Source organism: Thermobia domestica, chromosome 12 (assembly GCF_964235325.1).
Source record: "Thermobia domestica chromosome 12, izTheDome1.hap1.1, whole genome shotgun sequence".
Classification (NCBI taxonomy): domain Eukaryota; kingdom Metazoa; phylum Arthropoda; class Insecta; order Zygentoma; family Lepismatidae; genus Thermobia; species Thermobia domestica.
This window is the reverse complement of record NC_137465.1, coordinates 12,909,442-12,926,453: the sequence shown is the minus strand read 5'-3', so window position 1 is coordinate 12,926,453 and position 17,012 is coordinate 12,909,442. Positions and strand designations below refer to the sequence as shown.

The following is a 17,012-nucleotide window of genomic DNA, read 5'->3' as shown; positions in this document are numbered from 1 at the left end:
AGTAATTGAGAGGTCTAGAATCTCTTATAGCCCTCTGGAGCACACTGCCCTGTGTGAATTGCTCTGTTAGAACTTTTATTGCATCTTCAATAAATTTTGATGCCACGCACTACAGTGAGCTAATAGATTGGAGAAAATGTAAGCTATCGCCCTCTCCAGTTTCTAATCACGTATGCATGACGAATTTGCTCATGAGTTTGACTTCTTTAATTTTCCATGCCATACTCAGGAAGTCGAAAGGTGTCAAACTTGTTACGGAGTTTACAGGAAAAGTGTGTGGGCAAGAAACCCGGAGATGGCTACATTAGAGAAACTATGCTCTCAAGACTCATAATGCCAAAATTTGATTAAAAATCTGAATTTAAGTCAACATTCTTGACTAAATCAACATAATTTAGCACATCCTAATTGATCGGAGAGTTGATTAGGATGTGGGAGAAACTCGAATTGCAGCCACCTCCTCGTAATGAGTTCTGGGCCATTTCATGAAAAAAAGAAAACGTTGACAAATGGGCGAAGAGCTGCAAAATCATTATGAAAGTAAAATGTATAAAATCACTCACATTAACGAATTATTAACAAACAATCCCTCATACAACTAAAATAAAGTACTTACACGTTAGAGGGTAAAGAAATGAAAAATGAAAAAATAATATGTATATTCCTTGCGTAAAGGTAATTTTTTGGAATTATTTTAAAAATTTTAGGCCGTTTTCGCGAACTGAAGATCCAAAGTGAGATTATTTTCGACACTTTTCCATTGATTAGCAAAGAAATACGGTACGCAACTTTTGAGCCGTTTTAGAATTCGATACTCAAAAATTTGATTTTTCGCATAAAGGTAAATTTTGGTGTTTTCTGTCATTTTTTTAAACTTTAAGGACGTTTGCGCGACCTGAAGATCCAAAGTGTGATTTTTTTTCGTTATTTTTCCATTGATTAGCATGCAAATACGCAACGTTTGAGCACTATTAGAATTCGATACTCGAAAATTTGAATTTTTCGCTCCACGCTAGTGCATATACGTAAGGCGTTAAACTAGAGAAAATCCAAGTTAAACTGTAAGTCAACGTCTCGCATATCGTTCGTGTTAAAAGGGACACTAAAGTTGAACAAACAAACATTGATGCATGGTCTCGGAAGCAATTAGATTTGCCCACATTAGTAAACTTCCTGTTACTTTTTAAATTTATCATTTCTTCTTGTTTTGTTTGTTAGTTAATTCAAATTAAGCATCCGCTTTCAGATTATGAGAGGTGGACCCCTCAGTTTAAGGTGAAATCTGAACCACTGTAATGCGTTCGAAGCGCTTTCATCGAGAATCGAACCCGGGACTCCGTGCACAAAAAGAGGTGCGCCCTAGATACAAGACCTGTGGTGAGAGCCCTCTTCAGACATAGAACACTCCGATTTCCTATTGTGTCAAGAAGGCGCGCATAGGAAGGGTCCAATATTATAATATATTACGTCTATGTAGTAGACTGAACCGGTGTAATTCGACACCCGGAAAGACGGTATGTAATTGTTAAGTATTACTACGTGCCTATATTCTTAGAAAAAATAGTATAACTAGATTGTTTTTTATAAGAAAACAAAGAATACAGATGAAGAGTAAAATCTAATCTTCATGCTAAATTAATTATTTCTCTGCTAACAATAAATAGTTCTATTAAGAAAACGTACCAATGTATGTTACGTTACGGAGTTTTGGGGGTTTTGGATCCGGCGGACCCCCCGCATGGAGGCACCCCTGGTGACAAAGAACTACGAGATATTTTGCGATTAAGGAAAGCTGGAATCTGGAGAATAATTACACAGGCCTGCATTATTTCGGTTTTTTTTTTTTTTTTTTTTTTTTTTTTTTTTTTTTTTTTGCATTGGATAATGGATTCCTATGTATCTTGGTGTGCTTAATCCAAAAATGACCGTAGTTTGTGTCCATCACGTCAGAATTGTTTGCAAATTGCAATGTGTCAGAATGTGTTATATGTCAAAAAAAACATCATAAATAAGATAGGTATAGACAGGTCAGCCATAGGAAATACTGCCATCTGTTTGTTTATGATAAAAACGAATCGTTTTCCAACCTAAACTGACAGATGGCAGCACTTGCGTTATTAAATGTGGTATATTTGCAACTGGTTGTGCTGATACAACCGTTCGTGCGTATCCTTCGCGATCAAACGTGTGTGTGTGTGTGTCCAGGCCCGTATCCAGGGGGTCTAGGGGGCCGGGCCGCCCTAAATTTTTGCTAGCCCCCTCTAAAATTTTCACGGTAGGCTTGCAAATGAACTATAATAAGGTGATGAACTATAATATTGTTGGATCGGGCCCCCCCTAAATTATTGGGCTGGCTAGGGGCCTGTGTGTGTCGGCGTAGCAGCAAATATATTGTTCGACATGGCGTGAAGAGGCTGTAAAACGTCTGCAGATTCCTTTTGTTACATTTCTGGTGAGTTCATGTTGGGAAGGCAAAAAAGACAGATAACGTTCGTTCCGCAAGTGTATCTCACGTATTTCGGAGATCATCAAGACAAAACTTGGACTCTCCACTATGTTTGCTATACGTGTATGGAAGGACAAAGATAGTGATCAACGGAGGAACAATAAGCTTTAGGATTTGGCGTTCCGATGGTCTGACGCGATCCACAAAATCACAGTGCTCAATTGTTACTTTTGTTCAACCAGTGTTTACGGTTCCAAGACTAAAAAGAACATGGTCTATCAAAATGTGCCATAGGCGTCACATCCTGTCCCTCATGGTCCAGACGTGCCCGTGCCCATGCAACCAGAACATTTACCTGACGCAGATGGTTCCGAAAGTGAAGGACGTGAAGACAGCGACGAGAACGATAAGGTTTATGAACCTGGCACATCTGCACCACAACTACTTACATAATCGGAACTGAACAATGTGATTCACGGTTTATATCTGACCAAAGAGGCGGCAGAATGCTTGGTTCCATGCTGAAAGAAAGAATTTGCTCGCAACTGGCACCTCGTTGTTCTGGTTCAGCCACAGAGAACACCAATTTCTTTCAGACTTGTCGGAAGAAAGAGACTTTGTATTGTTCATTGATGTGTGTGGACTTTTTCAGACATTTAAGGTGGATCAATAGGTGTTCTTGGTGCTATGCTAAACGCTGCTTGAATGGTGCGGCGTTGCCAGATAGTGACGAGTGTTTACTAATACCAGATAATAAAGGAAGTAATCATGGAATTCTACTTAAATACTTACTGGAGAAATTAATTTTCGACCCTTACCACAATACCTCTTCTCGAACTGCAACGCTAGAATCCAGGAATTTTCTTATTGTGACTACTACAGTAAACGTACAAATTTGGCAACAACGCATTATGGCGTTCTGCGCAAGTTTCTTCTAAAAACTATTTCCTTAAATGTAAATTAATATTTATATAAAATGAGAAAAATAACACGAAAAGTGGTCAAACAATGTATCTATTTCGAAATAAGATCGTTACTTTAAAATACTTTAAACATACAAATAAACATTTCATAAAACTGAGCACTTCTAGTAAGATCTAAAAAGCAAGTGCCATCTTGCGTGCTCATTGTAAAACGAATCAAATATTTTCTTTTAATTGTTTCCTTTTACGATATCAAAAGACACAACCAAATGAATCTGTGTCTTGTGTTATAGCTGAAACGTAACTCTATCTTATAGTACAATATTTATAATATGTAATGTTTCATTATGCAGTATTTGAGGGAATGAGCTAAAATACGTACTGATTTCCGGGTGGTGATCCACCTTAACATCTCATACGAAAGCATTGATTGGAGATTATTCATGGATTCCTCGAAAGGAAGCCTGACAGTTCGCCTGCTCCACAACGGAAACAAGTATACATCAATACCCATAGAACATTCTGTGCAGTTACAAGAACGTTACGAAAATTTACCATTTGTGCTCCGGAAAATTAAGTATGACAATCATCAGTGAGTCATGTGTGGTGATCTTAAGGAATATCGATAATCAAACTATGTCATTAAGTCACATATTTGTGATAACTTTCGACGTATACTACATTCCTACATTGCCATTTGCAAACAATTCTGACGTGATGGAAACAAACTAAGGTCATTTTTGGATAAAGCGCACCAGATACATATGAATTCATCATCAAATGTTGAAAAACAGAAACCATCGCAGGCTAGCGTTATAGTTAAGAAAACAGAAGGGAGAGTTATTCGCCAACCACTACAGTATTCTTTCACGTTGTTTCAAGGCAACGAAGATCACTGATCACGTGTTGTTGGTAGTTGAATGTCGAATCTTTTGTCAAATATTACAAGTACTATTACAGTATTTTGTGTTACAAACCATTCTCTCATATTATTATGATCACAATGGGGCCGCGGTGGCTCAGTGGTAGAGCGTTCACCTCTGGTGCTTGGGGTCCCGTGTTCGATCCCAGCCCCCGCCAAGTGAACTTTGTGGTAGACAAACACCGTGTGCGTGGGTTTTCTCGGGGTTCTCCCACTTTCTTCATTCCACCATTTCATTCATTACTCATCATCATAACCGTGGGACGTAAAACTCAAAGATTTCATTTCATTTTTATTATGATCACAAAATTATGACTTATTAGACGCCTTAAGTTTGTCACAGAGGCGGTGTATCTATTGGTGTAGACTTTCTGCCACCAGCGCAGCGCTTCCAACGCACCAGTATTCTGTCCAACTGTCAGACCTCAGACGCCAGCATTCGATAACCGCATAGTAATATCCAAAAATTTAAATATTTATTCTATTTCTTTTGGGATGACAAGCAGGGATAATGAGGCGTATTATGAGAGCGCACAGCGTATACACTGAGAAAAAAATGTAGGTGGCGTACTTAAAAAGATAGGTTACATGCGTAATTCCTGTAGTTTTTGGACTTAACGTACAGCAGACGTATAACTGAAAACGCGTTTTATAATACTTTCTGTATAAGTGTTCCATCTATACGTATTTTCTGTATGAAACAATGTAGGCGGTCAGGATCTCACATACAAATGGATATATATAACATATAGCTGACGAAAGTAACATAAGATATGCATGTGATATACGGAGAACTGTTAGATGTCAGACATCCTGCAACGGCAGGATGTAACACCTAAGGGCAGTGCCTATGTAGCATACGGATAACGTATGCTCAGTACTGATTTCTATAGTAAGCAAGAGGATACCGTATATTTGTACAATATACCGCTGTCCGGAGAACGGATTTTTCTCTGTGTACCCATCTAATATTTTGATAGACCAGCGTACACACACATAATACTTTGATAGACCAGTGTATACCCACCTTATATTTTAATAGACCAGCATACGCCGACCTAATAATTCGATAAATCATCATAAACCCACCTAATATTTTGATAGACCAGCGTGTACCCACCTAATATTTTGATAGACCAGCGTATACTCACCTAATATTTTGATATGCAACTGTATAGCCACCTTATATTTTAATAGTCCAGCGTATACCCACCTAATATTTTGATACCCCAGCGTATATCCACCCAACATTTTGATAGACTAGCGTATATTTACAAAAGCATTAGCGTATATAAGAATGGAAATACACTATATTTTTAAAAACTGTCAAGCGTATTCATACCAAAAATTCTAGCATTGCATCAGTGGAGACAAGTATCAACTTTACCCTTTCAGCAAAAGAAATAGTAATATTCCCAGTAAGAAATTAACTCTGCTTAACGTAGTCTCTTCATCGCTGTTGTTGTTGTTAAGTTGATTTTAGCGTCCCTTTCAACAACAACGCTATATGAGACGTGGGCCTATTGATTAACGTGATATTCGAACCACACGAGGTCCTGCTAGGAATCGAATCCGGGTCTCCCACGCCAAAAGCGCATTCTTTTTCATCACACGTCCGATGTTTATATTATCTCGTCTACAGCTTTTCTGCACTACCATTGTTTTTCTGCAGTGTATAGAGCTACATTGATGTGATCTGTCATTTTGAGGTCCTTTTTGAATTCACTATAAAATAATGATTTTAGTCGTTTATCAAAATTTGTTGTGTTCATCCCACCCCTTTCCATTAGTATCCCATCTGTTTCCATTAGTACCTAGGTATAGTGACATTATCCTGTGTTACGAAATACCAACACTACTAAAACAAAACATCTCGATTTATGTTTTCCTTGGTGCTTGATTTTGCAAATCAACACGTGATTCTCTCCACGAACGCAGAGGCGTCATTTGGGGAGGGCATTGGGGTCATTCTTTCCCCTGAGCTTCAGAAACTCATGCTTTTTTAAATAAATTTATATTAATATACTAATAAAAAGAAACATGAAACTTTTATGTTGGTAGACAATCTTGCTTCCCACTTGTAAAATCTAAAATGAAGTTACTGCACCAACGACCAAATTATTTCCGACCATTTTTCTTATAACAAAGAAAAGACTTCGAGCCAAAACTTGACAATTAATACTGATTTCACTCTTATTAATGACTCAATCTTTGTATCTAATTACCCCGTCCTGCCCTTAGAGGATATGGTGGCAGGAAAGAGAGAGAAGGGATGAAGGAGACTACAATTAATGGAGGATATGGAAAGAGAAAAATCGTATGTGAAGACGAAGAGGTTAGTGGAAGACCGTGGAGCATGGAACCTTCTCAGTTGCGGCAAGTAACCTGCAACAATGGCAGAATACCTATGATGATGTTCCTAGAGAATTTTGTACACGTATCTGTCATCGTGTGGGTGAAAAATGAAAAATTCCATGTACGCATAAGCGTAATTAGAAGGGGTTAGTGAGCCCAGGTCCCCGTAGAATATTGTTGTTCCCAGTGGCGGATCTAGGCCGGGGCCAGGGGGCCTAAGCCCCCAGTTTTTGAGTAACAAAAATACTTTAAGCTATTATTTATATATTTTGAAAGTTTATAGTAAACATGATATTCTTCTCATATCCTTGGTTCTGATCGCTTCCCCCCCACCCCCACCCAGTTTTTACCTTCTACGTAGATCCGCCTCTGGTTGCCCCCTAAAATATCGCTAGACGACGGGTTCTTTCAGTTCTCAGAGGAAAGCCTTCCCTCCTCCAGCAAAATATCTTAGTTACGCAATGCATATACATTGATAATTTTGACATACCGTTTATCCCTTTCCGAAAAATTATGAAAACGTCCCACGAACTAGTATGTTTTCCACAGATTAGCATCACTTAAATTCTACTATTTCCATGACAGTGTAATTTTTCATGCTTTATACAATTTTTTACCGTTCTATCGAATTTTATAGCTAACTATGATGGGTAACTAGGATTCACAAAACAAAAAAGAAACAGAAATTAGTAAATGAACAAAAAATAAATATATAAATAAGAAAAAACGATTAGAATCATAATTGATGGCGTTACTCTGTGTTATACTTCGAGGAGTTGAACAAAATGCGCCGGAAACTGACATGAACTTTTTTGTAGCAAACAATAATTACTACATTATATTCAATGTTATCATTTACCATGTATAAAATATTCTTCTAAAAGATAACTGAAAACTAAAACCTTTAGTGGTATCATCTAGTGGGCAACTTTCTCTACATTTGGAATTGTCTGACGATTCAGTGGAGTCAGAAGACCACAGCAGGGTAGATGTCTGCAAGGGCCGGAATTTTTAGCCCGGGCCCAGCCCGGCCCGTGAATTTACAATGTGAGGCCCGACCCGAGTCCGAAATATGTTTTAGCATTTAGGCCCAAACCCGGCCCGAGCTCATGTGATAATCAAATGGGCCCGTGCAGACCTCTACAGCAGGGACAGTTACTCTCTTCAGTTTATGTATATCAGGTATTCTAAAAGCATTGAACCTTTTGCGCACGAGATGGCGCTAGGATCCCACAGCTTGGTATATGAGTCGCAGCGGGTTGAGCTTAACGTCATTTGATAATTGACCGTTGAAGCTAGTAAATGTGCTAAAAAATATTGGAATTATTATAATCAGACGTAATGTATTGCGCCATAAAAGTGAGTAAGCTTTCCGTAAAACTGCGCTACATTGCACAATTTTATTTCAATAAAGGTACAAATACTTCGCAAGCCCATGAAGAAGCGTGTGTTCTCTATGGACAAAATAGCCTATCAAAAGCAACAGAAAAACGTTTCCGTTGCAGTCAGCGACCAATCACAGCAAAAGTGGATGATATTCTGGTAAAATTCCAGCAAGACCGGCATGTAAGCAGTTAAGATATCGCCAATGGCCTAAACATCCACCAACAAACAATGTTAAAGTATTTGGAGAAAGCTGGCTACAAAAAGAAGCTGGACCTTTGAGTGTGCACATGATCTGACTCAAAAAAATTTACTCGATTAAATTTCTATCTGCAAATCTCTACTAAAATGTGAACTCCGTCGTGGCTAAGCGGTTAGCATGCGGGTCTTTAGCGTTGAAGACATGGGTTCGATTCCCGGCAGGAATTGATGTGGTTCGCATTGCACGTTAAGCTGTAGGTCCACGTCTCATAAAGCCTCGATGCTGAAAGGGACGCTAAACTGAAAATCAAATGAAGTGTACTGAAATGTGACGGAACTCAAGCTATTTCTACGAGTGAAGCGGTTGATCACAAGTGACAAAAAGTGGATAACCTATAACAACAATGTGCGAAAAAGTTTGTGGCCGAAACGAGCGCTTCACATTCTGTGACAAAGCCCACACTGACAATTAGGAAAGTTGTGCTGTGCGTTTGGTGGGACTGGAAGCTCATTGTGTACTATGAGCTACTGCCGCTAGGTAGAACGATAAGTTCGATTCTGTACTGTTGACAATTAGTATGAGTGCATCTAGTAATTCAAAACAAACGGCCGAAACTGGTTAACGGAATGAGTATTGTATACCACAATGCGGACGCCAGACAACATATAATCTAAATAACCCATTAGAAATTGAAAGAACTTGGCTGAGGGTTTAATGTATCCATCATATATCCCGGACTATCATTTGTTTCTGTCTCTTCAGAATTCCTTGAATGTTGTTAAGTTAGTTTCAAAAGAGGCCTGTGGAAACCACGTGTCACACTTTTTGAACCAGAGACCTCAGAAGTTCTTTAACAACGGGGCTAACTAAAAAAAATATCCTTAACCCTTTGTATACAACCCGCCTTATTTGGTTGAATTTCTGGTTGAAGCGTATTTCAGGATATTTGCAAGAAAAATAGGCCATGTCCCATATGTGGCTATTTTCAAGTCTAAAAAGAAAAAAATGTATTTTCAACTTTGACCTATAAATGCTCAATGCTTCTTATGGTTAGACAACTTGATATATAGGGTGGACCATTTATCTTCATACGCCCTTGCAATTTTTAAACTAATACATAAAAAAACACTAAAATTTCGTACTATTCAAGTAGTTTAGATATGGGGTTTCTGACGCACCCTTATGACATTTGGACGTTGATATTGAACGTTAGTACAAACGTCAACGTTCAACGTAAATATCCAAGCATCTTATTGAGTATTGAGCAATATTGAGCATTTATAGATCAAAATTGAAAATACATTTTTTTAGATTTGAAAATAACCATATATACAACATTTTATTCTATGACCTGCTATTTTGCAGTAACACCAGAATCGCATCGCTGTAGAACTTTTGTGGTTTCTAGTCCAGAAGAAAAAAATGTCAGACGTGGTTTCCACAAGCCTCTTTTGACATTAACTTAACACCAGGGCCGTAACTTGTGGGGGGGAATGGGCAACTGTCTCCCAGGGAAGTTCCCTGCCGTTCGAGGGGGACCCACTTTAAGACAAAATTTTCTTACTCCTTATACGATATGAACAAGAAATTATAAATGAAGTATCAAACAGGTTCACTCAGGGGCGGATCCAGGGGGGCGATCGGGACGATCGCTTTCCCCCCAGCAGAGGAAACTTTCTTATTTTATATATAAATAAAACCCATCCCAGAGCTTGGAACTCTTTAAAAGTAGCTCTAAGTAGCAATATTACAACCCACCGCCGCCCCCAGAAGTAGGTACTGGATCCGCCGCTGGGTTCACTACATTACGTAAGCAAAACAGCATACAAAAGGTAAATAAAACAAAAATGAGTCGTGGGCCCATTTCAGTAAAAAAAAAAAAAAAAAAAAGTGTCTATTATTAGGGACCCAAAAATAATATTTATCCGTATGACTTTGAGATTTGTCAATATTGTTCCCTTAATTAAATTGTCATGTATGGAACGGGCCCAGGGGCGTATGTAATATCTCCGCAGACCTTGATGTGCGGAAGGGCTCACAGGCTCCGAGGGTCCGTAAAGAGTAAGAGAAAGATGGAAAGAGGGGGCCCAAGAATTAGAAAAACAACTTTTTCTAGGGGTCCAAATACGCGTGTTAATACTTGCCTCCCCTCCCCCAGAAAAAATCCAAGTTACGGCGCTGCTTAACATGCATGTACTTTTTCTAAAAATAGTACATCACTAGAAGTACTTACATATTTTTAGTATAAACCAACCATATTAAACGAAGACACTATCATTAGCATGGGCGGCGATTAGATGGGGGCAAGAAGGGGCAGTTGCCCCCACTTTTTTGATGTGACGTACTAATTTATATAGTTTCATTTAGAAATGTAAACAGGGTGTCCACACAATTTAATGAAAAGATCTCTGACTTTTCCCTGATTTTCCATGACGAAAGTTCCAGATTTCCCTGGCCCCTGAATAACTTACAAATATAGAAAAAAAGAGAGAAACTCCAGCCTCTACACCCCCTTGTTCTCTTCCGCTTCTGTTTCTTTCTTTTTTCAATTTTCTTTCCAAAGGAATATAAATTTACAAACATATGCATTAGGCCGATATTGATTAGGCCTACATATTACACAGTTACAAACGAAAGTGTGCAGTATACAGAGTACTTAACAAATGAAAAAAATTATACATTATATGCTTACACATTATAATACCAATTACACAGCATCATAATATTACCTATAGTAATAAACAGTTCATACATGATTTTAATGATTATTTTTAAAAAAACACACACATACATTATATAACACATACTTTTGCTGGTGCAGTTGTTAAATAAAACCCATTTAGAAATTTGTTTTCATCCTTTCTCGCATAGTTTTCTTCTCATTGATTTGAATACCTTTCTTGTTGTCTCCGCTGTTTAATTTTCTTTTCTTCTTCCTCCAGCTCCTTTAGTTGTTGGTGAATCCTCGGTTTCTCTCTCCTCCTCTGGTCTCCAGCATTTATTTCTATTTTCTTTTCCAAATACATCTGGTATTGTTTCATTGAACTTCTCACTGAATTTATCATACCTCTTGTAATTATTAATCCTGATTATCCATCTATTCTAATCACAGAATCGTATATGATCCGTTGAGCCACCAGAGATTTTTCTTGTAAATTGTCAACAATGAGAATTTTATTTAGTGTGAAACCACTTTCAAAAAATGCGTTTCCGTGAAAGAAAATAAAAGACAATTTCATAATTGACCATAAGTCAACGAAGTTCTTCCCATTTCCTAAGACTAAGCAAAAAACTTATCAAGTCCAATACCATCTCTGTCATTGGCTATGAATTCATTCGAGTGTTCCTTAAATTCTTCAGTCTGAGCTTTCACTGTGAGCTGGAGATACTATTTCTTCGCGTTCTTAGCCACTTGTTCAGATATCCTCTTGGCACCATGCAATTCTTCTAGAACAGCGTCTACCCTTTTGAGCAAATATGCCAGGATGTAGTTAGATGTGTTTCTCGCAGAAAATTAGTTTCAACAACTATATCAGAGAACAATGACTCCCTCAATATCATCATTGAGAACACCACATTTTGCATACATTAACAGTAAATAAATCAACCCTATTTCATAAATTCAGTAATTGAGCAAGGGACCTAAATAAATTTTTCCCTGACTTTCCCTGACTTCACCTGATACATTTTTACTTCCCTGAACCTTCCCTGGCTTTCACTTATTTTTCAGAATGTAGACACCCTGGTAAAGGTTTTGTATGTGTTACTGTTTCATAGGAAAAAAATGGCGCCATATGATATTTGCCGTTGCGTGAGTACGTATTGGTTATTTATCTTCCCGTGGAGTTAAGAAAACTACAGCAATTGGGTTTTAATTGCAATTCAAAGCAGTTAATATTGCAATTGCATATTTCTTTAAATGTCATAGCATATGCTTGTAATACTTACTATATTTCATTTTCTAAGAGTAAAAACATTTATTTAATGACATGTGTAGAATTAAAAGTATAAGTTGTTCATTAATTCCCAGTTTCAATATAACTTCTGCAAAACAAGCGTCATTATTCATTACTATGATTAATATTATCCTTTCTATTTATTTGTTTTGCAAATTTATTAAATAATCTGATCACACAATTTTCCAGACAGAATTTTAAGATGTTCATGAGCAAGAATTCAAATCTCTTCTTATACTTTTGTTGTTTAAGAGTATAAAGGGCTAGTACCTACCTGTATTGCTCTTATGAATTTACTTAATAAAATAGAAATACGATATACGGTATTTTAAGTGAAAAAAGATAGTATCCTATTAGTTTTACAACTTTTCATCAAACAGTATTAGAAACAACCAGGAAATCTAACATTGATATACAATTGTGCAGATCAGTCTTGCCCCCTGCCCCCACTCTTAACGTCCAACCGACGCCACTGATCATTAGAAACAATACTGAAGCAATCAGGTACATTTAAAGGAATAATAAAATGTGTTCATTTTTTTTACCTCCTTACGCAACACTGAGATTTTTAAAGATAAATATATTATTAATCTAGTGCAGAAGAATACAAATATCATTATTTACCATCCTTTAGAAGTAAGAAGGAACGTAGAATAGAACCAAAGCAATATAAGATGAATTTACACCAATATACTTATGTTTCCTTACAGCAAGGCCAAACACCTTTGCACGCGGCATGTGAGAAGGGCCATGTGGAGGTTGTGGAGTTTCTTCTGAAGCAGGAAGCAGATCGAGATGCCAGAGACGAGGATGGAAATACGCCACTGCACACAGCAGTTGAAAATCAACAAACTCAAGTAGTCCAGCTACTCTTAGAAAACGGAACACAGCCAGATTCAGAGAATGCAGTAAGTGTTATTATTACTATTATTACATTTCTTTTTAACTTTTTGTTTTTTCTAAAAAGTTATTAGATTGGGCGAAGTTTTATTGGTAATTCTTTGAATAAGAAACTTGAAGACTTATTAATTTTTCATGAATATAACTATCGTGCTCTGGGGCTGAGAGAGACAGGGAAAATGGTTGTAATTGGCGTAAAGTAAACGTTTCATTTGGTTTTATATCAGGGTGGCTACTAAAATCCCAAAATGAAATTTCGTGACTTTTTCGTGACTTTTTCTTTATCAGACCATAAAATTTCTTAACATTCTCAAGAGCAAATTTGGGTGCGAATTAAGCCGAATTTTCATGCATGCGATAGAAGCATAATTTGCTTGCGATTTGGTAGCGTCTAAAGCTAACCATAGACATTTTTGGTGGTGAATTTTGACGTTTTATAGAACAAAAATTTTCAGTCTGTATTTATATTTGTACAGACAAAAAAAATCGTGATCCAAAAGCTAAATCTCGTGACTTTTTCTTGCCTTTCATGACCATTTTCTGATTTCGTGACTTTTTCGTGACCGATACACACCCTGTATATGCATTTTAAAATCATTGATATAAAATCCGAGTGAGTAGCTAAAACTTCCGAATTCTTTGAGTTTTACGTCCCACGATTATCTTAATTGTTGCATGTTTTTAGTCTCCGTCATAACTTCACATAGTACAAACGTATCCTTACGAAATCAATTGACTTACCCCCGCTCCCCCGCCTCTAATGGACATCTTCATGAGATGGCAATTGTACCAACAAAGTTTGGCTACAGTGTAGCATGTCTTGGGATCCTGACATAACTAATTCGGAATTTAGAGAGAATTTCGTACTTTTGAATGCTGAACGTTGAAACTTCACTCTGCAGACCAATGTACGAAAAATTTGTCAAATCTTATCCAGTCTTTCTTCTGTCATGAAATTATTATAAACATTAGCTGGAAAATCTTAATATTTCTCTTTAAACATTGTTTTACATATAGTATATGAAGTAAATGGGGGAAATAGTTAATCGAAATATGCAAACAACAAACTTCTTTGACTAATTTCCTATTTTTAAAAAAGCCAGCAAATAAACCATAATAATAACCATAGGGCCGGTTCAGAGGGGCCTAAAATTTTGAAAAGGGGATTTTCCAGAAAAATATCCCCATTTTCCTCGATTTCACCTTTTCAAATGTATGATACGGACATGCAAATAATACCATTTGGAAGTTGATTTATTCTAAAGAGAATTAGGTACGAACAATATTCCTGGGTTGAATAGTGATGATGCAGAAGCTGTTTGAAAGTCTAAAATTAACCTTTAAAATTCCAAAATCTCAGGAGGATTAACCACTAAGATCGTTATCTGGCTAGAAGCCCACTTCAAATTATCGATATCGGTTAATAGTCGGCATGATTGGAAATAAAGTTGATATTTTCGTTGGCCGAACATAGGTTAAACGTTAAAATGTATGTTTGCCAACCAACCGTTCACAGTCATTTATCTAATAGTTTTGATCTCGAACTCCTAATCGCAAATTTATATATTTCGTAGTGGCCATGTTAGCAATTTGATTGCTTGGTAAATGTTCGGCACTGCGGTTAATTATAACATGGGGTCAACATTGACAAAGTTTGCTAGCCTACCATTTCCCGGTATTAAGCATATTATTTGTGCTGTTATTGTACGATATTGTAGTACAACATGAGTTAATATATTTTCAATTGTTATTGCTTATAGTATGTATTATCTGTTGAAATATACAAACATATTCTTCCTTTCAGAAGGGATACACTCCATTGCATCTTGCTAGCAGTCTGGGCTGCAGAGGGATAATAGACCTATTGGTGCAACATGGAAGTAAACTCAATAATCAAAGTAAAGTAAGTGTTGCCAACTGCATTCCTTCAGTTTTCTAAAAAATCCATTCAGAAATTAAGAGTATGTTAGGCACGTGTAGTAACCATCTTTTAATCCAAAATTTGAAACTATTCTGTTTGATTTAGTATGATAAAAGGATTAATTCTACGGAACATCAAGAACGGTATGATCAGGAATGTTAATATTTTATTTTATTTATTAATTATCATGTACAAGCCTGAAATAGCAGGGATTCTTCGTGCTCCTGTCCGGAAGTCTTCTGTATAAGTAATAGTCTACAATGCATTTCTTATTTTGAAAACTGAAATATTAATATTATCTAGTTAAATCTTTTTTTTTTCTTTTCCGCTTTACAATTGATTAGGCTATTTAGAAAATTAAGTACGTAATGGCTTTTACAAGCAGAAGTTGGAGAGATTTGGACTCTGAGATGGCAGAGTCGCGAAATTAACTACACAAATGATGTAACCGGCTTAATAAGGACAACCAAATCGCTATTTCAGTGAAGAAATACATTCGGAGCTATTCAAAAAATCACAGACTGAATGTATTTTAGAACGTATATTTTCTAGTTCACATCAATTGTAACACAAACGAGGATAAGTGTAACACAAAATTAAAAAAAAAAATAGTTATTAAAAGGTAAGATGTGTTTTGCTGGGGTAATAAGTACCAGTTGATGGAGTATCAAGCATTGGTCAGGGAAATAAGAACAAAGGCAAAACATAAGGCCGGTTCGATTCCCGAAAAAGTGTAAAATGCTTTTTCAGGACAGCTATCCTGAATGAAGTTGTTTTCCTGGGTTTTTTTCCCATTCACACCAGGCAAATGTCGGGGTGGTATCTACCTTATAGGTCCCAAGCCGCTTCCTTCTTTCCCTCTCCGCAAATAGTATGCTCGCCGAGGGACTGGCTGAAAGGCCATAGATGCCGAAAGCCCAGAAATCTACATCCTAAATCCTTAAAAAATAAGGCCAAAAATACTACATTGTACTTTACGTACGCCGTGCACATATGTATATTAGAGAATGAGTCCTTCCGTCCTGTCAAGGCAGTACGTTCAAGATATTATTTAATACCATGTAAAACATGAGTCATACTGGATCTGTTTCTCACTTGAGTCCTCAGACACATGCCACAGACCATGCCGTTTAGGGGAGAAGGTCCGCATCCGCATGCTGAGGTGATTCAGATGTTGCATCATGATTAGTTTGTGCATATTTGGTAGGACGCTTACCACACTCTTTGCAGTGTCATTAGGTAGTGGTTGCAGTGCCTCTTTATATATCAAACTTTCACCATACGGGTAATGACACATGTTGCAGTCTTTTTGGAGGCGGAGTATAGGATGTTGAAGGCTGCTGTAATGTAAATAAGAAAAAGTGTTTCAACGTATGATGATCGGACAGATGTGATGTATTACTAACAAGAGGCCGAAACTTGTTCCGGATGAACACAAACTATTGTCTATTCCAACAGATGACAAATCAAGAGCTCCAGTGAAAGTATTACTGTTTGGTGTTAGCACATCAGAGGAGTACTCCACTTCAGTTATCACTGATGGGTTGAATGGGCGCACTCCGCATGCAGCGAATCCACTCCAAATGTCTGTGGTGAGACTGTTCCCAGTATATCAGCAAACAACTTTGAAAACATAATATTTTTCACCTGTTCAGAGCTTACTCTAGTGTGAAGGCGTAACTTCCTTTTCCATTGTGCTTCAAGCAATTAGATAATTTTGACCAAAGGCTGTAATAGATCAATCAAATGGGAAGGAAGGCACAGTAACTGAATATCGTTTGCAACATGGACAGATAGTTCATAGCTGAGGTGTGACTAGTGTCCATCGAAAATAAGATTTTTTTTTTTTTTTTTTTTTTTTTTTACACAAATTCTTCGTACATAGAATAAACAGTTTCTCGAACCAACCCATAAATAATCATTTTTCCATCCAACCATTTGGGTTTGTTGTGTATTGCGCTCCAGGATACCCTTTCAAGGTCCATTTATCATACAAATGTTTGC

At 37.2% G+C, this 17,012-nt stretch overlaps 1 protein-coding gene across 1 annotated transcript in view; it reads left to right on the top strand.

Annotated features, from left to right (window-relative positions):
* LOC145667149 (uncharacterized) overlaps positions 1 to 17,012 on the top strand; it is a 74,805-nt gene that overhangs the window by 12,941 nt on the left and 44,852 nt on the right. Inside the window, exons 3-4 of the mRNA XM_081734891.1 lie at positions 12,898 to 13,095; positions 14,892 to 14,990. Of these exons, the coding sequence (XP_081591017.1) occupies positions 12,898 to 13,095; positions 14,892 to 14,990 (297 nt within the window). The remainder of the gene's footprint in view (positions 1 to 12,897; positions 13,096 to 14,891; positions 14,991 to 17,012) is intronic.